This window comes from Rattus norvegicus, chromosome 8, assembly GCF_036323735.1.
Source record: "Rattus norvegicus strain BN/NHsdMcwi chromosome 8, GRCr8, whole genome shotgun sequence".
Taxonomy (NCBI): domain Eukaryota; kingdom Metazoa; phylum Chordata; class Mammalia; order Rodentia; family Muridae; genus Rattus; species Rattus norvegicus.
The window spans coordinates 75,109,397-75,131,241 of record NC_086026.1 but is presented as its reverse complement, the minus strand read 5'-3'; the positions used below and the strand labels follow the sequence as shown (position 1 = coordinate 75,131,241).

The 21,845-nt window shown below is 46.8% G+C and overlaps 1 protein-coding gene across 4 annotated transcripts in view; it reads left to right on the top strand.

Annotated features, from left to right (window-relative positions):
• Zfp609 (zinc finger protein 609) overlaps positions 1-21,566 on the top strand; it is a 133,370-nt gene extending 111,804 nt beyond the window's left edge. For 2 of the 4 annotated variants that reach the window (XM_039081824.2, XM_063265861.1), the window contains 7 exons: positions 7,115-7,202; positions 8,263-10,603; positions 11,752-12,118; positions 15,578-15,753; positions 15,999-16,215; positions 16,956-17,034; positions 17,482-20,812. In XM_039081824.2, coding sequence (XP_038937752.1) covers positions 7,115-7,202; positions 8,263-10,603; positions 11,752-12,118; positions 15,578-15,753; positions 15,999-16,215; positions 16,956-17,029 — 3,263 coding nt within the window. In that variant the 3' untranslated portion in view covers positions 17,030-17,034; positions 17,482-20,812. Of the gene's footprint in view, positions 1-7,114; positions 7,203-8,262; positions 10,604-11,751; positions 12,119-15,577; positions 15,754-15,998; positions 16,216-16,955; positions 17,035-17,481 lie in introns of those variants that run through there. The other 2 variants (NM_001173371.1, XM_063265862.1) reach the window with 2 other exon arrangements.
• The last annotated feature ends 279 nt before the right edge of the window (positions 21,567-21,845 follow it).

The window sequence follows — 21,845 nt, the reverse complement described above, 5'->3', positions numbered from 1 at the left end:
ATGGCCATTCACTGCATCCTTGGCTCAGATTTGATTTTTTATTTTTTTGTCATAACATCACAACATAAGGCACCATCAGCTTATGGTCATTATTCTATACCACCTACAGTACTTCTAGTTAGTACCAAATGTGCACTACAGTGTCTCATTGACCGGGCACCCATCCATACCCTGCTTGGAAACTTGGGCCTCACTCTTTCTTGGACTTCCAAAATAATTGAGAGAAGGGTAGATAAAATCAAGTGCATACAACAAATGCTTGAAACACATGTGTGAAAATGAAGATTATTACTAGTGTTGCCGGGTATGGTGAGGCATGCCGTAATCCTAGTACTTGGAACACAGAGGAAGGCAGATCTCTGAGAGTTGGAGGCCGGCCTAATCTGTCTACATAATAACAGTTCCAAGACAGCCAAGGCTACATATAGTAGCCTTGTCTTTAATTTAAAAAAAAAAAAAGACTTGAGTTTAAAAAAGCAAATATGGTGGTACAGACGATAATCCCAACTGTTTGGGAGTCTGAGGTCTGAGGCAGGAAAAAGTTTGAGACCTGTCTGGGATAAACAGTGAGACCCTGTCTCAAGAATAAATAAAAACAACCCATCTTAGGAGTCTGGTTATCTGGACGGATGCATCGACTGCCCAGGGCACCCTCTTCATCTCCTGACCTGGTCAGGACACACCGCCTGTCGTACTGCCATCTGCTGATTCTTTCCTCCATTCTTTCATTCTGTATTACAAATCCTGTGAAAGCAGAGAGAAAACCACTCAGTCCTACTTTTACAGTTCAGAAACACACGAAGAGTCTCGAGAGACCTCTCAGCCGGGAGAGCACTTGCCGTGCAAGCCTGTTGAGCTGACTTTGATCCCTAGAGCCCACATGGTGCGAGAAGAGAACTGACTACAAGGTTGTCCTCTGACCTCCACATACATACCAGGGCATGTGTGTGCCCAACATACATGACATGACATGACAAGATAATAATAGATAAAAATTTAAAACCACACATAGAATGTTACTTTAACTTAATATATTGGTAAGCTACTACAATCTACATTATCTCTGATTTTAACTTGTTAGTAATTCCCACCGTTTCCTTCAGACTGGGAGGTAAAGGGCTATGAGATTGGTAGCAGAGCCAGCAAGGGAACATGTGACTGTAAAGGTCACAAGGCAGCCCACAAGAGCAAGCTCTTCCTTCTACAGTGTTGGTACAGCTCATGTCCAGGTCATCAGCTTAGCAGCCAGTACTTTTACCCTCTGAGCCTTCTCGCCAACCCTTACCTCTTATTATTTTAGGTATTGAAACTAGAGATAGAGATGGCAGTATGGCTGCTCCACCACCATCTAGAGGAAAGCCTAAAAACATTTCAAATGCCATTTTATAGCTTCACCACCATAGTTCTTGTAAATTTAACAGCACAGCCGCTAATACATATGCCATGATATAGTATAGATCACAGTATTCTTTACTCCGTCATTACGTGTGCATAAAGCATGTCATTATTGTGTATGTGTGTGTTTATCCCAACTGTAAGACACATGAGAGACCATGTTTTAGCATGTACATACACATACATGAGTGTTTGTATGGTGTGTACAAGTTCAGGTACCTCTACACACGTCTGAGGCCCAGGATGACACCGGTGTCCTGCTGTGTCACTCTTCACATTGTCACCTTGACAGAGGTCCTTTGATGAACCCAGAGTTGGGCTGGCAGCCAGCAAGCCTCAGCGTTCCCTCATCGTGCTGGAGTTACAACCATGTGTTGTAGCCTCGCTTGGCTTTTTGTGTGTATGTTGGAATCCAAATTCATGTCTTCATGCTGGGAGCAGCAAGCTCTCCTACTCGCTGAACCAGCTCACAAACCATGTCTTTTATTTCTATATTTTTTCATAACCACCAACTATGAATAGTTTATTATAATTGTGATCAATACTCATCAATTATTCATTATTAAATGATGGATATAGATATTACAAACTAGATATAAAATAGCAATATATATTGGTCAGTCCCCAGGACCCACAAGGTAGAGAGAACTGACGTCCAGCCTCCATCTGTGCCGTGATGCACCCATGCATACATACACAACATGCATGTACACACACACAAATGAGACAAATGAGGCATGATGGTACAAACCTATAATCCCAGCATTTGGGATGATGAAAGCAGGGAATCAGAACCTTAAAACTACTAGCAAGTTCAAAGCTAGCCTGGCTCTTACCCAACCAAATACACAGAAATCCAGTTCTATTTCCTTCTTTTCAGCCCACATTTTCACTGTGCCATGTCCCAGTCCCCTGCTTTCTAGCTTATACAGTCATCAGTTGTTCCTCTTAAGGAGTTAGACTTCTCATACAGGTCAGTTAAGGGTGTAGAGCAAGCCGGGCGTCGTAACACATGCCTTTAGTCCCAGCACTCAGGAGGCAAAGACAGGAGGATCTCTGAGTTCTAGGCCAGCTTTGTCTGCAAAGTGAGGTCCAGGACAGCCAAGTCTGTTATACAGAGAAACCCTGCCAGGGGTGTTGGGAGGTAGGGGGATAGAGTGCTTGCCCATTAGGGATAAATCTGAATTTGGAGCCTAGTGAATTTGATGTATACCACTCAGAAGCAAGAGGGGAAACGGAGGTGTTGGGAGCACAGTGAAGAAAGGAATGAAGAAACTAATTCTTGAAACAGAAAAAGTGTACAACTAGATTTCTGGAAAAAAAAAATCAGCTCCAAGTTCAGGGACTGACCCTCCCTCAAAGGACTAACATGAAACACGAGAGAAGAGGGCACCCGGCACCCTCTGGGGCCTCTGCAAGTGCCTACAGATGCACACCATTTTACAGAGTAAAATAGTAATGAAGAAGCCACCGGCATCCCAGGCATGGAGGCGCACACCTTTCTTCAGTCTCAGCACAGGAGGCAGACGCAGGTGGAGCTCTCCAGTGCCAGCATTACAGTGTGAGGCCGGCTGAGAACAGCAGATGAGCAGGATCTGAGGAGATGGCCCAGTGGTCAGGAGCTCTGCTTGCTTTTGTTCCCAGTATCTACATGGTGGCTCACACTGTCTGTCACTCATTCCACTTCCAGATGATCCAGTGCTCTCTTCTGGCCTCTGGGTACCAGTCACGGCGTAATATACAGAGATGCAAGCAAAACACATATAACAAAATCTTTGAAAATAAATAAGAAAGAAGAGAGGTCCAGTCCCAGTCTTCCTGTGGGGACTGGGCGCCTGGGCACCTTTCTTGTGTCTGCGTCAGTGAAGGCGAAGATGACCGCATAGAGAGACTTGTAAAGCATAGCTCATAACAGAATTGCCCTGTGTGGCTGTGCCAAGGATTTCCTTGTTTTGTGAACACTGAAAAATAAGAACCCTTCAAAAATGGAGACCTGTTTTCTTCTTTTCACTGCCCTAAAGCTTGTGAGGGCTGGAGAAAGTAGGTCTGTAAAGTGTTATTTTTCCTTCCTTCCTCTCTTATTCTCCAGCTGTCTCAACTCAGAACCTCGTTGAAAGAGTGTTGCACTTCAGCAAAATGTGTTTCCTGTGACATTTCAACAAGCCTCCATTTTCTCTTTCCATGTTAGAAGTGTTCCTCTTTCCTCCCCCCCCCCCCACAACCCCATTGCCAGCTCTCTTAACTTGCCACCCGCCCTTAAACTCATTCAGTACTCTTAGGTTTGTAGAGCATAACAGAGAAAAAAGTCATATTTATAAACATGTGATCCACCCAGCTGTTTCAAGAATAGAAATAGAGTCTGTTCTCTGTGAAGCTGTGCTTGTCCACCTTTATGAATGTGGCACCTGTCTGACTAGGCTTACCTTGTTTAGACACAGATGGACACTGTGGGGTTTGGGTGTTTTGTTTTGTTTTGTTCTGTTCTGTTTTATCAGAGTCTCCCTGTGCAGCCCTGACAGTCCTGGAGCTCAGAGATCTGCCTTCCTCTGCCTCCGCTAGGACTCAAGGTGTGTGCCACCATGCCAGGCACTGTTGTTGTTTAAGCTAAGCACAGCAGCAGTCACTAAGGGGGGACATGCAGTTGAATTCACTCTGGCAATATAGAGAACTTTGCTTCCCTTAAGAAGCCAGGACCAGGGGAATCGATAGTTCCACCTTTCCTCCATTTGAATACCTCTCCCCTTGCAGGCTTACATGCCATTCATCAGAGGTGAATGAGAAGAAAAGAAAGCTGTTAGATAGCTAGGTCACCCGAGGACCAGAGGGTCTGGCTTCTGTTAGTCTTTCAATAACATACTTATCTTCATTGAACTTTAGTTTCTGAATTCAGCTCTTGTTTTGTTTTGTTTTAGGCATGGTCCTCCAGTGGAGGATGATCTTGGTCTTTTTCTTACTATATTTTACCTATTATGTACATAGACCACAGCACACTTACAGAAGTCAGGGACAGTCTGAAGGAGTTGGTTTTTCTCCATCCACCATGTGGGTCCACCTCATCAGCCCAAATTACTACTACTTTTTTTGGAGGGTGGAGCAACATAGTCTTTCTGCAATAGCCCTGGAACTCAGAGCTCATTCTGTCTCTGCCTCCCAAGTGCTGAGATTTAAAAGCATGCACTCTCATACCCAGTTTTCTCCTCCTCCTCTTCTTCCTCCTTTTCTTCTTCATTACATTTTTATTTATTCTGATCTCCAGCACAGTTTTTAGTGGCACATGCCTGTAATTTCTGCACTTGGAAGTGGAGGCAGAAGATAAATTCAAGGTTACCCTTCACCAACTTGATTATATAATGGGCAGGTTTGAGTTTTACAACCCTGACTCAAAAACAAAATAAAGAAAACTGTTAACTAAGAAGCTTTAAAAGGTTAATAAACATAACACAAAAGTAAATAATTTCTACATATCATTAATTGCCATCAGTAAATTAACTGATGGAAATATTTGATTATGTTACAAAAACTTTACTCCAAGGAATTAAAAGTTACAGTTAAAGAATGTGGGAGGGGCTCAGCAGTTAAGAGCACTTGCTGCTCATCTTCTGACCACCAAATGTACACTCTGGCACATGTAAATAAATTAAATAAAAAATGTATGCCTCTTATCATTGTTCATTAACTTCATATTTCCTTTGTAGAAATGTTCAAGGAAGGGCTGGAGAGATGACTCAGTGGTTAAGAGCACTGACTGCTCTTCCAGAGGTCCTGAGTTCAATTCCCAGCAACCATATGGTAGCTCACAACCATCTGTAATGGGATCCGATGCCCTCTTCTAGTGTGTCTGAAGACAGCTACAGTGTACTCACATACATTAAATAAATAAATCTTTTAAAAAAATGTTCAAGGATATTCCTACGAGATGTCTCAGTAGGTAAGGGTACCTGCCACCAAGCCTACTGGCTTGAGTTTGATTCTTGGAACCTACTGTTCCATATACACTACTGTCTTCACACACACACACACACACACACACACACACACACACACACACACACACACACTCTCTCTCTCTCTCTCTCTCTCTCTCTCTCTCTCTCTCTCTCTCTCTCTCTCTCTCTCTCTCTGGAAGAGTTAGGAATCATATCCAGGGCTATGTGTGCATAGGGAAGCACTGCACTGCATCCCTAGCACTCATATTCTCCCCTACCCCCAACCCCCTCATTTTTGTTTTCCAAGATAATTTCTCTGTGGAGCCCTAGAGCTCACTTTGTAGACCTTGAACTCCCCTGATCATCCTGCCTCCACCTACCAAATGTCAGAATTACAGATATGCACTACCATGCCTGGATGTCAGTGTTTGGGATTTTTTTATACTGCTTTTTAAATTTAGGAATATTGTTGTGCCACGTCTTCAAAAGCTTTGTTTCCCTTTTTCGGTGGGGTGAGGAGCAGGGTATCATGTGTCCTAGGCTGGCCTTGAATTTGCCGTATAACTGAGGAGAACATGAACTTACATTGCTCCTAATCCCACCCTCCAGAAGTGCTTTGATTACAGGTTTCTGCCATAATACCCAGTTCATGTGGTACTAGGGATATAACCAGGATTTTATGTATCCTAGACAAGCACTCTGCCAAGTGGGCCACATTCCCAGCCCCCAGTCCCCGACCCCCTTTTAATAAGTTATTGTGGCATCATTTCAGAGTGAGAACAAGTGTGGTGGTTAAGAGGACCCAAGTTCAGTTCCCAACCCCAACAATAGGTGACTCACAACCACCTCCAGCTCCAGGGGATCCACCACCTCTGGCTTCATCAAGCATCTACAGTCATATGTATACATACCTGTTCATAGACACATAACTACAGTCATAACTACAGTCATATGTATACATACCTGTTCATAGACACATAACTACAGTCATATGTATACATACCTATTCATAGACACATAACTACAGTCATAACTACAGCCATATGTATACATACCTGTTCATAGACACATAACTTAAAATGATTTTAAAAAACAGTATTTAAGTAAAAATATATCAAACAACCTAAGCTGTACACCAGCAACAAAGAATGTATAAACTGTCGTTAAGTCATGCACTGAAATACTTTAACTCAGTTAAAATGAATGCGTTAAGCCAGGCACGGTAGCACACACACATATAAGCCAAGCACTCAGCAGACAGGGGCAGAAGGATCATGAGTTCAATGCCATCCTTGACTAGATAGTTTGAGGCTAGCCTGAACTATATATATAGCAAGGCACTGTCTTTACAAAAACTAGGGAGGGCTGAGGATATAGCTCAGGAGAGTGCTTGTCTAGCATACACAAAGCCCTGAGTTCAGTCCTAAGGACTGCATAAGTCTGGGTGTGTTAGGCCTTCCTGTCGTCCTAACACTTGGCGGTGGGAGAATGAGGCTCAGAGGCTCAAGCATCCTCAGCTTATATAGAGAGAATTCAAGGACAGCTGGGATCCATGAGACCCCGTTTCAGGGGAAAAAAAAAATGTCTTGATCAGGCTACGGAGTCTGAACTATTGCCCATCTATAGGGACCCAGGAGTGCTATAGGCAACTCCCATGGAACAGTTCTCACCCATTGGTACCAGAGCACCACTAAACTTCCAGAGGAGGGATCAGAGTGCGTCTCGGATAAAGAATATTGTTTGCAGTGGCCAGGGGGTTTGTCTCACCCATACCCCTCTCTTCTTGTTTCCAGGGATGCTGGTGGTAAATGTGACATGGAGAAACAAGACATATGTAGGCACACTTCTTGACTGCACAAGACATGATTGGGCACCCCCAAGGTGAGCACGTACAGATGTGTACTTTATATCGGTATGAACCCCCACATCATCAGTGAACTGTTATACCTTTATCTTACTAAAGTTGGCCCAGTTGGCCTCAAATTGAAGCCTCCTGAGTGCTGGTGTCACTACTTGAGCCACCATCCCAGGCTATATTCATCTTCCTTCCTTCCTTCCTTCCTTCCTTCCTTCCTTCCTTCCTTCCTTCCTTCCTTCCTTCTTTCCTTCCTTCCTTCTTGCCTTCCTTCCTTCTTGCCTTCCTTCCAGCCTCTCCCCCTTCTTCCCTCCCTCCCTTCCTCCTTTCCTCTTTGGGACAAGAGTTCATTCCATAGTCCAGGCTGTCTTGGAGCTCACTGTATAAGGCAGGCTGCCTCAAACCCAAGGTGAGCCTCCTACCTTAGCTTCCCGAGTGCTGGGATTACAGGCATTAGTGTGAATCACTGGGCCTGGCCTTTCCAGTTGCAGCTTGATCTTTAAGTTGACATCTCAACTCGCCATAGTTCTCTGTACCTGTGATCCCGGCCCTGGTGGATACACAAGGGTCAGAAGTTCAAAGCCACCTTCAGCAAAATAGGGAGTTGAGGCTAACCCTCAGAACATACCTTGTCTCCAAACATGTGAGAAGACTAACACTTTGAGTCTAGGATATTGTATGAGGCTTACAGATTCATTCTCTCACAGCATCCCAAAAAATAAAAATACCATATAAACCACTAATATTTCAGTGTCTTCTTATACCTTATTCCTAATGTTAGTATCCAGTGTGCTAGGGCTTGAGAAGCCTAAAATATGGATGGGTGATCCAGAACTAGTATACAAATGACATCCTAAATGTACCTCTCAATACAGCTCCCATGCAGGTACCTTATTAAAACGGAAGCTGGGTAGAAAAATGGCTGCAAGTTAGAGGCCATCTTTTACTATTTAGTGAGCTCCTTACCAGCCTGGGCTTCAAATTAAAGAAAGTTGGATGTAGTTCATGCTGTAGGCCCTGCCTCACACACACAAAAAAGGGTGTTTTCCCCTTAATAATGTCCTGTCCTATTTGTCCTTTTCCAAGGTTCTGTGACTCCCCAACCAGTGACTTGGAAATGCGCAATGGTCGAGGAAGAGGCAAGCGTATGCGTCCTAACAGCAACACGCCGGTCAGCGAGACAGCCACAGCCTCTGATAGCAAAGGGACCAGCAGCAACAGCAAGACCCGAGCAGGAGCCAATAGCAAAGGCCGTCGGGGTAGCCAGAACTCCTCAGAGCATCGCCCTCCTGCCAGCAGCACCTCTGAGGATGTCAAAGCCAGCCCTTCCTCAGCCAATAAGCGGAAAAACAAACCTCTTTCAGACATGGAGCTGAATTCTAGCTCAGAGGACTCCAAAGGGAGCAAGCGTGTCCGTACAAATTCCATGGGCTCAGCCACCGGGCCCCTCCCTGGGACCAAGGTAGAACCCACTATTGTGGACAGAAACTGTCCCTCCCCAGTCCTGATTGACTGTCCCCACCCAAACTGCAACAAAAAGTACAAGCACATTAATGGGCTTAAGTACCACCAAGCCCATGCCCACACAGATGATGACAGCAAACCAGAAGCTGATGGAGACAGCGAATATGGAGAAGAGCCCACCCTCCACACAGACCTCAGCAGCTGCAATGGTGCACCTGTCTCACAAAAAGGATCCTTGTCCCCTGCCCGCTCAGCTACCCCCAAAGTCCGGCTTGTTGAGCCTCACAGCCCTTCCCCTTCCAGCAAATTCAGCACAAAAGGCCTCTGTAAGAAAAAACTGAGTGGGGAGGGAGACACAGACCCTGGAGCCTCATCCAATGATGGGTCTGACGATGGACCCTCAGTAGTGGATGAGACAAGCAACGACGGCTTCGACTCTGTGGAAAGGAAGTGTGTGGAAAAAGAAAAATGTAAAAAGCCCTCCAGTTTGAAACCTGAAAAGATTCCATCCAAGAGCTTAAAATCAGCCCGCCCCATTGCCCCTGCCATCCCCCCACAACAGATCTACACTTTCCAAACAGCCACCTTCACAGCAGCAAGCCCAGGGTCCTCCTCAGGCTTGACCACCACAGTGGTCCAAGCAATGCCCAACAGTCCCCAACTCAAGCCCATTCAGCCCAAGCCCACTGTTATGGGAGAGCCTTTCACAGTCAACCCTGCCCTGACCCCTGCCAAGGACAAGAAAAAGAAAGACAAAAAAAAGAAGGACTCATCAAAGGAACTTGAAAGTCCTCTGACCCCTGGGAAGGTATGCCGAGCAGAAGAAGGTAAGAGCCCATTCAGAGAATCGGCAGGAGATGGAGTAAAAATGGAGGGCCTTCTGAATGGTTCCTCAGAGTCCCACCAGAGCCGATTAGCTAGTATCAAGGCTGAAGCTGATAAGATTTACAGTTTTACTGACAATGCCCCCAGCCCTTCAATTGGAGGCAGCAGCCGCCTAGATAGTACTACCCCAACCCAACCCCTAACTCCCCTCCATGTAGTGACCCAGAATGGAGCTGAAGCCAGCTCAGTCAAAACCAATAGCCCTGCCTACTCTGACATCTCTGATGCTGGGGAGGATGGGGAGGGCAAGGTGGACAGTGCCAAGTCCAAGGACCCTGAACAGCTGGTTAAAGAAGGGGCTAAGAAAACACTTTTCCCCCCTCAGCCGCAGAGCAAAGACTCAGCATATTATCAAGGCTTTGAAAGTTACTACTCTCCAGGCTATGCACAGTCCAGCCCAGGGGCTCTCCCCTCAAGCAGCCAGGCAGGAATGGAGGGCCAGGCCCTAAAGACAAAGAAGGATGAGGAACCTGAGAACATAGAAGGGAAAGTAAAGAATGATGTCTGTGAGGAAAAGAAGCCTGAGCTGAGCAGTTCTAGTCAGCAGCCCTCTGTCATCCAGCAACGGCCCAACATGTACATGCAGTCCTTGTACTACAACCAGTATGCCTACGTGCCTCCATATGGCTACAGTGAGCAGAGTTACCACACCCACCTCCTGAGCACCAACACTGCCTATCGGCAGCAGTATGAAGAACAGCAAAAGCGGCAGGGCGTGGAGCAGCCTCAGCGGGGACTAGACAAGAAGACAGAGATGGGCCTGAAAGAGCGGGAGGCATCACTCAAGGAAGAGTGGAAGCAAAAGCCGTCAATTCCACCAACTCTTACCAAGGCTCCCAGCCTGACAGACCTGGTGAAGTCAGGGCCGGGCAAGGCCAAGGAGCCAGGGACTGATCCTGCCAAGTCTGTCATCATTCCTAAATTAGATGACTCATCAAAACTCCCCAGCCAGCCCCCTGAAGGCCTTAAAGGAAAGCTGGGTGAGGCCAGCCACCTAGGCAAGGAGGCGTCTGAGGCTAAGACAGGCACTGAGTGTGGCCGACAGGCAGAGGTGGATCCAATACTCTGGTACCGACAGGTAACTGTTGTTGCAAGGACGTGAAGGTGCTATCTAATGAGCTTTCTGGCCCCCACAGATCAGCACTGTCTTGTGTAGGGGTTCCATAGAATTGAGATTATCAGGAAAGTTGTATGTTAGCAAACCTGTACATTTTGTTTTTTAAAAAGCACTTTTATCTCCTTAAAAGGTATTTTTCCCTTAAATAGGAAAGAAGAACTAATGAGACAACTTAATTTTGTCTACAGTTAGTTGAGTCTTCATTAGCAAGCAAGACAAGAACCTGAGCATTTTGACTCCTAGCCCCGTGTTCCACTGTATGGATTCTGTGGGGTGGAAGCGTATAGCACTCACCTAACAGGTTTCTTTTAAAAGGATTTTTTGATATCAGTTATGATGACACATGCCTGTAGTCCTAGGACTTGGGAGGCTAAAAGCAGATTATCTTGAGTTTATAGCCACACTGAGCTACATATCCTGGGCTACATATACTTAGCAAGACCCTGTTCTCTTAATAATAAATAATATTTAAAAATTAAAACCAATGGGGCTGGAGAGATGGCTCAGTGGTTAAAAGTACTTTCTGTTCTTCCCGAGGACTGAAGTTTACTTCCTAATACCCTCATCAGGTGACTTACAACCTCAGTAACTCCGGCTCCAGGGATTCTGATTCTCTCTTCTGGTCTCTGCAGACACCCACACCTGTTGCAGACATTCACTTGGTCTTCCCTTTTCTCCTGGGGGCAGGGATAACTGCAAAGCAACATAAACATCTTGGCAGGAGGCGGCCTGTCGTGTTCCCAGAGTCCCTGCCCCAGGAGTCTTACACAGAGAAGAGCCACTGGTGGCTTTACCTTTTTTCTCCCAGGATCTCGTTTCCTTAGGTTTGAGAAGGTGTTTTGTTTTGTTTTGACATGACAGGGTCTCACTATGTATTCCTGGCTGGCTTACACTCTCTGTAAACCAGGCTGACCTTGAACTCATAGAGTTCTCTTTGCCTCTGCCTCCTCAGTGTGGAAATTAGCAGTGTTTCTCTAAACAAAATCTGTGCAAGTCAGAATCCCACTTGGGTGCTGTAACAGTCTGTTGCTATGTTTCTGCTCAGACCTTGGGTTTGAAAAGGGTCTTGTATATAATACTGCTTGGCACCCATTCTGTGGTTTTTGCAGGAGACAGAGCCCCGAATGTGGACATATGTTTATCCTGCCAAATACTCAGACATCAAGTCAGAGGATGATCGGTGGAAAGAGGAACGGGACCGAAAATTAAAGGAAGACAGGAGCCGGAGTAAGGACTCTGTTCCCAAGGAAGATGGGAAGGAAAGCACAAGTAGTGACTGCAAGCTACCCACATCTGAGGAACCCCGCCTTGGAAGCAAGGAGCCCCGACCAGGTGTCCATGTGCCTGTGTCCTCCCCGCTCACCCAGCACCAGTCCTACATCCCCTACATGCATGGCTACTCTTACAGCCAGTCATATGACCCCAACCACCCCAGCTACCGGGGGATGCCTGCTGTGATGATGCAGAACTACCCAGGTACAGTACCTGCTGGCTGTGCTGCTCGTGGGGAAGGGAGATGAAGCAGTTTTTAAACCCAGAGCTTTTTGCATTTTGGCTTTGGCTCTAAGGTTCAGCGAGACTGACTTGGATAACAGTATTTATATAAGAATAAAATGTGGGGGCTGGGGATTTAGCTCAGTGGTAGAGCGCTTACCTAGGAAGCGCAAGGCCCTGGGTTCGGTCCCCAGCTCCGAAAAAAAGAACCTAAAATAAAATAAAATAAAATGTGGCCATGATGTAAAGTTGCCGCTTTGACCTTAAATGACCCTAATTACAATCAGAAAAACCACCTCTCCCAAGCTTCAGCTAAGGCTTTCCTTGATGATCAGTGGTAAAACTCCTGTGCGCCACAGCCATCTTCTCTCTGCTGGAATTTCTTTAGACATGCACTCTGATTTCTGCTGCATGCAGGGCACTGTGGGGAATACTAAAGAAATAGAGGAGACCAGTTCCCTCCGTCAGGGACTTCACAGCTTAATACAGCAGGAGCAATACATGTGACAAATAAGATTCAACCAGAACAACGCAGGCATTCAGCTTTGAGCTTGTGCTCAGCTCTGAGATCAGAAAGCTGTCGGGGACGCAGAGAGCATTTTGAAGTCAGTTGGGGGGATGTCTAGTAGATTCAGCTTGAGAAAAATTAGTTCTTACACAGCTGACAGTGAGCTCTCAGTGGGTCAAGGATTAAATGTTTTTTGTTAGAAAAAAAAGTTCAGATTCCACTCTACACACTAATTTCTATTGCCTAAAGAGCTATGTGGGATCCAGAACTTCCAATTTTGTTGTTTTGTTGGTTGGTTGGTTTGAGGGTTGGGAGAGGGCTAGTTATTTTTGTTTTCCTGAGACAGGATTTCACTTTGTAGCCCTGGCTGGCCTGGAACTCGCTGTATAGAACAAGCTGGGCTCTTAACTTGTAGAGATCACCTGCCTCTCTGAGTGCTGGGATTAAAAGCATGCACCACATGCCTGGCCATGCTGTGGCCGTTCACCACACACTCAGTGTTCGCTGATCCAGTCAAGGTAAATGCCATCCCCACGTTGTTGTCTGATAGCACTTCATGAAGTGTGTAATAGGTGTTCATGACTTGTAGCCACTCCTCTGTGCGGCAGTACACTAGAGCTCGTGCCTTCTATCTGTGTTTGGGCATCTGTTATCTAACCTGCCCTGCCTTCCTCAGCTTCTGGTAATCCCTGTTTTCCATTTAGATCAGCCTGAGCATTCACTTCTTACGGCCCCAGCCTCCTAGAGCTAGTCTTGACATTCTGCTGGCATTATTATGGGATAAATTCTAAACACACATAAGCTTTTCAAACAGATAAGAGATCATCTCACCCTCATGGCGTGCCATACCATCTATATACAAATAAAAGTTCCATCTGTTGAGGCTTTCTGTGGTCCATGCACTGTCTTGAGTAATTTATGCATTTTTCTGTTGTGTTTTCATTGTTGAGACAGGATCTTATTATGCAGCCCTTGTTAGCCTGTAATGAACCAGCTCCTTTCTCTTGCCTTTGCTCCCAAGTGCTGGAATTATAAGTATATACCACTGGACCCTGCTTACACCATTCACTTATACCCACTGTGTGTCCGTGTGTGCGTGCGCGCGCGCGCGCGCGCACACACACACACACACACGCACATTTATATGTGTATGGAGGTCAGAGGTCAATATCACTTGTCTTCGGGGCTGATTTATTTTTTTAAACAGGGTCTCTCCCTAAACCTGGAACTCACTGACTATTCTAGACTGACTTGTCAGTAAGCCCCAGGGATTCTCCCGTCTGTCCCTTCCCAGTTCTAGAATGATAGGTCTTTACGCCTGGCCACTTATGTAGGCCCTGGGGATCTGAACTCCAGTCCGTGTGCTTGTATGGCAAGCATGACTGTGTTTTTGTTGGTGTGAATGTATGTATGTGCACCATGTGCAGCATGTTTGATACCCAAGGAAGCCAGAAAAAGGTGTTAGGTACTGTGGAGCTAAGGTTATAAATATTTGTGAGCCACCATGGAGGTGCTAAAAATGAAATCTGGGTCCTTTGCAATCGAAGAAGTGGTTAACCACTGATCTGTCTCTCCAGCCCAGCTTTAGTTTTTGAGACAAAGTCTGGCCATCTAGCCCAGGAGGTCTGACCCTGATCTCATCTCCCTGCCTTAGCTAAAACTTCAGGTGTGTGTAGACCTAGCTTCATACTGCTTGTTTGTAAAAGGACTTTGCTAGAACTAGATTCTGTAAATTCTGTACTAGAATGTAGTGTTCAGGTTACCTGCCTTGAAACAGTCCTCTTACTGTTGCTTCCCAAGTCCTGGATTAAAGCATTATGTAGGCTCCTGGGTTTGCTTTGTTTTGTCTTAATTTTATTTAATGTATGAGTGCTCTGCTGCATATACATCTGCCTACCTGAAGAGGGCATCAGATCCCCCTATAGATGGTTGTGAGCCAACATGTGGTTGCTGGGAAATTGAACTCATGACCTCTAGAAAAGCAGCCAGTGTTCTTAACCACTGAGCCATCTCACCAGCCTGACTCCTGTTCTTTTTATATCTTTTGCTTATTTTTTAGATTTATTTCTAAATGGGGGGGGGGGGCTATGCATGTAATCACAGTGTTTGCAGAGAACATCAGCTCCCTTGGAGCTGGAGTTACAGCCAGCCACCTGATAAGGGTGCTGAGAATTGAACCCAGGTTCTCTGGAAGAACAATAAGTGCTCTTACCAGGTACTGAGCCATCTCTCTAGGACCCCCACCCTTTTTGAAACAGCCTTGACTGACTCAGAACTCATCATATAGACCAGGCTGATCTTAGACTCAGTAATCTGCCTGCTTCTGCCTCTCCAGTCCTGGAATTAAAGGCACTCCCACACCTGGCCTACCCCACACACCCCTCCTTCCACCCCCCTTTTTTAAATAAGGAGAGGTTTCATTATAGATCAGACTGGCTTCAACTTCACATAGATCTGCCTGCTTCTGGCCTGAGTGCTGAGATCAAACTTAGGTCTTCAGGCTTGGCAGCAAGTGCTTTTACCCACTGAGCCATCTCAACAGACCTTGTTTTATTTTGGGGGACAGGATCTCTAATGGCTAGGTTGACATTAAGCTCAGAATTCTGCCCCAACCACTTCAGTGTTGGGATTACAGTGCCTGGCTGATTCTGCAGCCTGAGGCTGACTGACTCTAAATCCTTTGATCTTTCCACTTTATCATATGACTCTGAGATAACACAGGAAGTCTGAGAAGTCAGCTTTGGGAAACCAAATGCTCTATGTTCTATCCCTTCACCTGCTCTTCTGTAGAGCTTGCTAAGAGAAGAAGCCAGGCACTGTGGTAGAAAGTGTCTCAGGCTGTGCCCAGGAGAACCGATGCCCACTGACCGCATTCTCTGGAGCCGTTTCTTCGGCACTTGTTTCTCTGACTGCTTGATTTCTTTTTTTCCTAGGTTCCTATCTGCCTTCCAGCTATTCTTTCTCCCCGTATGGCAGCAAGGTCTCAGGTGGAGAGGATGCTGACAAGGCACGCGCCAGCCCCAGTGTGAGCTGTAAAGCCAGCTCGGAGTCCAAAGCCCTGGATATCTTGCAGCAACATGCCAGTCACTACAAGAGCAAGTCTCCCACGGTAAGTAGAGTACAGCCCATGTCCTTGTCCAAAGACCAAGAAGTAGAGATCCACAGCATGGGAGGGGTGGGCAAGCTCAGGTCCTGACCAAGATGCCGCTTGGCTGACTTGATACTGGCCTCATAAGGGCACCCCCTTTATTTGTAGATACCCTGCAGTTTTAGAATCATAATGTAGAACACTGGTTAGATCTCGTATGTATATGTCTCATTATATTACCTTGATGTATCTCCTTTCCTTTCCAGATAAGTGATAAAAATTCTCAGGAGAGAGATCGGGGAGGCTGCGGGGTGGTTGGAGGTGGAGGCAGCTGTGGCAGTGTTGGGGGAGCAGGAGGTGCTGACAGGAGTGCTGACCGGCCCCGCACATCCCCTTCCCAGCGCCTGATGTCCACACACCACCACCACCACCACTTGGGCTACTCCTTGCTCCCAGCACAGTACAACCTACCCTATGCCGCAGGTAAGGCTCTTGGCCTCTAGCTTTGTGTCCATTTCAGTAGTAGTACTGTAGCAAGGCCCCTGCCCTCAAAGGATCCTCTCCACCTCCCAGACTTCTGACTTGAGATGACTCCTACCACTCAAGAGGGTGAGGCAGGAGTATAAAAAGGGATTGAAGTGGAATGGGAAGAAGACTTAGTAAAGCACTTGCCACACAAGCAGAGGACCTGAATTCAGTCCTCAAAATCCACATCAAAGACGGATGTGGTGGTTGTGCTCATAACTGCAGTGGTCAGGTGGGAGGAAAGCAGGCAGATAGAGCCCTGGAGCGAGCTCACTGGCCAGCCAGCCTGGCCTACTTGACAAAGTTCCAAGCCAGGGAAAGGCTTGTCTCAACCAAAAGACAGAAGGTACTTTTAAGAATGACACTTAGTTGTCCTGTGGTCTTCACATGTATATGTGCAACACACACATGCAGAGACCTGTCTTAAACGATCCCCTGAGTCCTACTGTACCAACCTTGGTTAGGCTGGAGCTAGATATCAATGAAGCTGGGGACTTCACATTGTTCAGCAGAGTAAGGAACCAGAGAGAGAAAAACAAGCAGCTGAACATCGATCTGGCCAAGTATGGGGGTTGTTTTTCTGTCCACACCCCAAAAATCCAGTGTCACTAGGGAATTTAAGGGGAGCTCCTCATGTGGAGCCAACATTTGAAGGGAGAGCTCCTGAGCGCTACATCAGTGTGTTCTCTGTTTGCCAGGGCTTTCTTCTACAGCCATTGTTGCCAGCCAGCAAGGCTCAACCCCCTCACTCTATCCACCCCCCCGGAGGTGAGAATGGTAAGTAGATTTTGTTCATTTGCAGTAATAGATTAACAGGGGTAGCTGCTACTTGGATTGCAGAATCCCTGCAAGTGAGGGTTAACTATGTGATAACAGTGATCTGGAAAAGGGAGACAATTGGCAGGGTCTGTGACGCTAGCCTCTTGGGAAGCTATGTGCGTCTGAAGGCCCGTGGAAGACCAGCACCGTCTGGTGCTGCAGTTCTTTTTTGTTTGTTTTTTAGCTTTGTTGTGAAGGGTAGTGCTTGTGAGCAGAGCTCAAAGAACAATTTACAGGGAGTTCCCTCTTCAAACTGTGGATGATGGAATTCACCTCATGCTTGGCAGCAAGCACCCTTGTTCACCAAACCATCTTGCCAGCCCCAGTTCATTTTCTTAAAGCGCCATCTTGTGGTTGTGACACCAACAGACCACAATTAGCTGTTTACCTGTGTTTCCTTCGCAGAACACCAAGTGCCCAGATGAAGTCAGCTTCATGGGCCAGACTGGCTCATTCGAGGTGATGCTGGAGGTGCCATTTTACCATCAGTTACGGTGTTGATCATCCTGTTTGCCATTCCTACCGTGACTGAAGGCAGACCTTGGCTTTCTCACCTCCACTAGACCCTCCGACCCCCTGACCCTCCCTCTTCCTCAGGAGCTGGAGAACTGGTACTTTGCAAAAATATTTATTCTCTCAGCCACAGTTCTGACTGTTGTGGCATCTATGAGATGAAGGCATAGGAGCAACTGAGAAAACAGCCTCATCCCAGAGAAATGACTGCTCTGTTACCTTAGCCCCTGGTCTACTGCCAGAGCAGCACCACACACACCTGGGAGGGACCCCAAGCATGGGATAAGGTCTGAAGACAGCACAGCAGCCATACCCCTCACTGTCATTACCACCATAAACCAGATTCCACATCTCTTCAGTGGTTTGGGCCCTGGGAACTGGCAGCACGTGGAGAAATTAGAATCTCAGGAAAGAAGTAGGGGCTGTTTCCTCTGTAATTACGAAGACAAGGTCTTCAAGTGTGGAGACATCCCCCTCTGATGTGAGCACAGATAAATGCTCAGAGCCTAACCCGTAAAGGGTTAAAGTGAGGCTCTTGCCCCACCATTGTCTTGTGCTCCTGTTAGGAGAAGACAGGGATTCTAGCACCAGCACAGGCTCTCTGGGGATGCTGGGAGGAGCTGGAGCATAAATGGAGTCTGTGAAATTGAATCTGCTTCCTCACCAAAATTCCTGCTGCTTTTCATCTCCCAACTCCTTGCCCTTTCTCTTTCTTTTTTAACCCCTTGGTGCCTTTCCCAGGGGGGGATTCCCCATACTGACCTCACCTCCTCTACTGCTTGGCTCCTACAACTCAGGCAGAATAGACTTCTTCCCGGCATGGGTAACCTTGGATCTGCCACATCACTTTAGAGCAGCAACCAGAAGGCAGGCTGTTCTTGGAGACATTGAGTACCCTTCTCATTTAGGGTCACAAATGTGTACATCCCAGTTTCTCTGTCTACAGGTACATGATTTATACAGTTCACTCTGTAACTCCATATGTGCCAATATGAAAAGTGTCTTTGTAACACACATTTTTTAGGGGCTGCTGGCCAAGGAAGGTGATTTGCTCCTTAGACCCTAAAACAGCATATCCAAGCATTGCATGCCCAAGTCAGAGTGGACTCAGTGAATGAGGCTTTGAGGTGGCAGGCATTTCTCTATTCTCCTGAGCTACAAAGTCATGTTAGGGGAAAGTGATGACCTAGTTGTTGGAGTCACTTCTCCGCCTGTGGGATGTTTTCTAGTTCTCTGCTATTGCAGGGTATCACCCCTTTGTTCCCCTTTCCTCCTGTCTTTGCCCTTTGTACTGCAAGAGAGAGAGAGAGAAAGATGCACAGATACCAGCTTAGGCTAATGGGGAGCTTGTAACAAGTGTGTCAAAAATGACAGTTTGAGAGCAGGAAGGTGGGAAAGTGGGGTGGTGGGAGACAGTAAGCACAAAGCCCAAGAGAAACCAACTCCCAAGAACCCACAGACCCTCCCTGTCAGGCTCTGGTAGTTAGCACCTCTGACCTCCAAACCTTCCTGTTTCCAAGTCCTTGTTTTTGTTCAAGTTGGGTTCTGGGCACTTGGAAAAATCCTTTTGTTTTAGAACCGTTTGCAGGACTCCAAACAGCCTCCTTACCATCATCGTTCCCTCTGCCCCATGCTGCCCCAGTAAGTAGTAGTTTGGGCAGTGACCCCCTTTCATTAATGAAAGTAGATGTTGGGGATACCATCTTACCTAACCCGATACCCTTACTAAGAAAGTGACTGTCAACCCAGTTATGCCCCCAAGACTCCAGTGAGTATAGCCATGCTCCCATCTGTTCCTGTTTTTTAAATATGGTTGTGTGTTTTGTATGTATCTGTGGCACTGGCTTTCAGTGTGCTTTGTACATATTGTAAAGACCAAACCATTGGAGCAATTTTGTTTTTCATTGAGTAGGCATGGCTCACATTCCTGCCCTTTCCACTTCACCTTATAACTGAGGAGGTGTGTCTGTATTTGCAAGACAGCCTTAGCTTCTGCAGAGGAAACAGCTTTCTCTCTCACCTCTCCCTTTCCCCTCCATCCGTCTGTCTCTCCCCTTCCTCTCCCTCTGTCCATCTGTCTCTCTCCCCTCTTCCCCTAGAAAAAGTCAGCTCTTTGTCCCCTCTGCCCAAGTGCCCTCGAAGAACAGGCGTTGCTCTGAAAGAGGTTAGCAGTAGAAAAACGACACTGTTCTCAGCTTGATCCTCCTGGTCCCTGGTCTGAGTCCAGTGTTCTCTCTCTGAAATGGCACTGCACAGCTGCAGCTGTGGCAGTTCCTGACCAGTGCTTCTATTGGCTGTCCACCTCCACACTCCACAGCAGGGAAAGAAAGACGATCTGGTCCAGACCACCAAACCAAGCCTCTCACCAAGCCACCCTGGTGCCCGTGCTCTTGGTGTTAATGATCTCAAGAGACCCATGTGAAAGAGAAGCTATAGGAAGTAGGGGCCTCAACCCTGAGGAAGGGCAGCTACCTTGACAGCTCTGCTGGAGTCACATCTGCGTCCTTGTTTATGGTGGCCAGCTCACTTCAGCTCCTCCCCATCTTACACTCGTACATGTAGTCCCCACCTAGCCTACACTCTCCACACATCTCCAAGAAACACAGAAGGGTCAGAGGGTGCCCTCTGATGATCATTTCATGCACCTCCTCTCCAGGCTCCAGGGTGGGGTGGGGGGACTTAGTTTGAGGAGTTAAGACTGCAGAAGGGCTAGAGAATTGGATGTAGGTTTGAGGCCTCATCACTTACCCCATGTACCCTCTCTATGTACTCTGATGCCCCCCCAAGATTCAGCTGGGCAGCTAGCTGGCCCATAACTCTGGGCCTTTGTCATTTATTACTAGGGCATCCCAGGAAACCTTCCAGTGATTCCCTGCCATGGGCCCCTCCCAGGCCTTGTCCCCAGCCCCTCCTGCCCCAGCCCACCCGCTTGCCTTGGTGCTCAGCCCTCCCGTTGGGAGCAGGTTGGGGCAAGCAGGAGGCCCGGGCTGGAGGGACAGTGTTGCTGTTCATAGCTTTTGTTCCATTGGCGTTGCTCTGTTGAATTTAATTTCAGTCTTCCTGATTCTTCCCTTCTGTAAAGTGTACATTACCAAGTTCCTTGTTTTTTTACATATATATATATAAATATATATATATATATATATATACAAACTGTACTCTTTTTGCCTTTGTACATTCAGGCAAGAAGAGAAAATAAATCTTTTTAAGAGACAATCACAAATCTGTGAGGGCTGCTGATTATTTCTCCTGGAGTTTGCTGCTGAGCTGCTGCCTCCTCCCCTAGCTGTTCTGTTCCCCCTCAGCTTCCCTGTCTTTTCTCTAGTCCTGCTCCATAGCTCCTCAGCTTCACCTTTCCTGGCTGACAGCAAGCTATTGATCCCAGTGTGCCGACTCCCTGCCCTGTAGCTTCTCTGCCCAGCATCATTTCCCAGCTTGGCCACTGGCTGATCCTGTATCCTGACTTCTTTTTTTAACCCTTAGATCTCATTCACCAAAGTGGCTTTGGACCCCTGGGTGTTCTGGGACCTGCCTCCCAGAGGCCCTTGGCTTTGGACATTCATTCATCTATGAAACTATGCACCTGGGAGCTCTCTGCCTGAGATTTTGCACTACTTAAACCTGCCTGGGCATTAGAATGAAAGGTTTTTAGGAACAAGTGGGAAATTACCTGCCCCACCCCCACCCAAGCACTCCACCCCACACTACCCCTAGCCTCAGAGGTCTGCTGGTCCTAGGACTCCTCCTGGACTCCATGGTTACCCTATGACATCAGGGCTAAGGAACTATTGGTAAGAACTTTTAAGACTCTGAAACAGCCCAGCCAAACCATGTTCAGCCTTTCTTCTTTCCTTACCTTCTCTCCCCTCTTCCCCCTTTGTTTCTACTTCCTTTTCTTAATTGGCTTTGGAATTGAAGTATATTTTTAAATTATTTGTTGTATTTATTGAATAAAGTTTTTAATGTCCCTGTTCTTACATTTAGACTAAAGTTTGCCTTTCACGTATCTCCCCCTACCCCTCTTTACCACCCCCAAATTTTCTACTTCCTAAGTTGCTTTTGTAAAAATGAAGTACGGCTGCCTGCTAACCAGGACTGTGTTCTGTCAGTGGGAGTCTTCAGCAGGCCCTCCTTTCCTCCTCTTTTTGGGCAGGGACCTCTTTGGGTAGGTATATGGTTTACGAGTCAGCCCATTGGCTGTGACAGGAAGCATCAGCACCAGCAGCGTGTCCCCATCTGCTTTGTGAGCTTTGGCT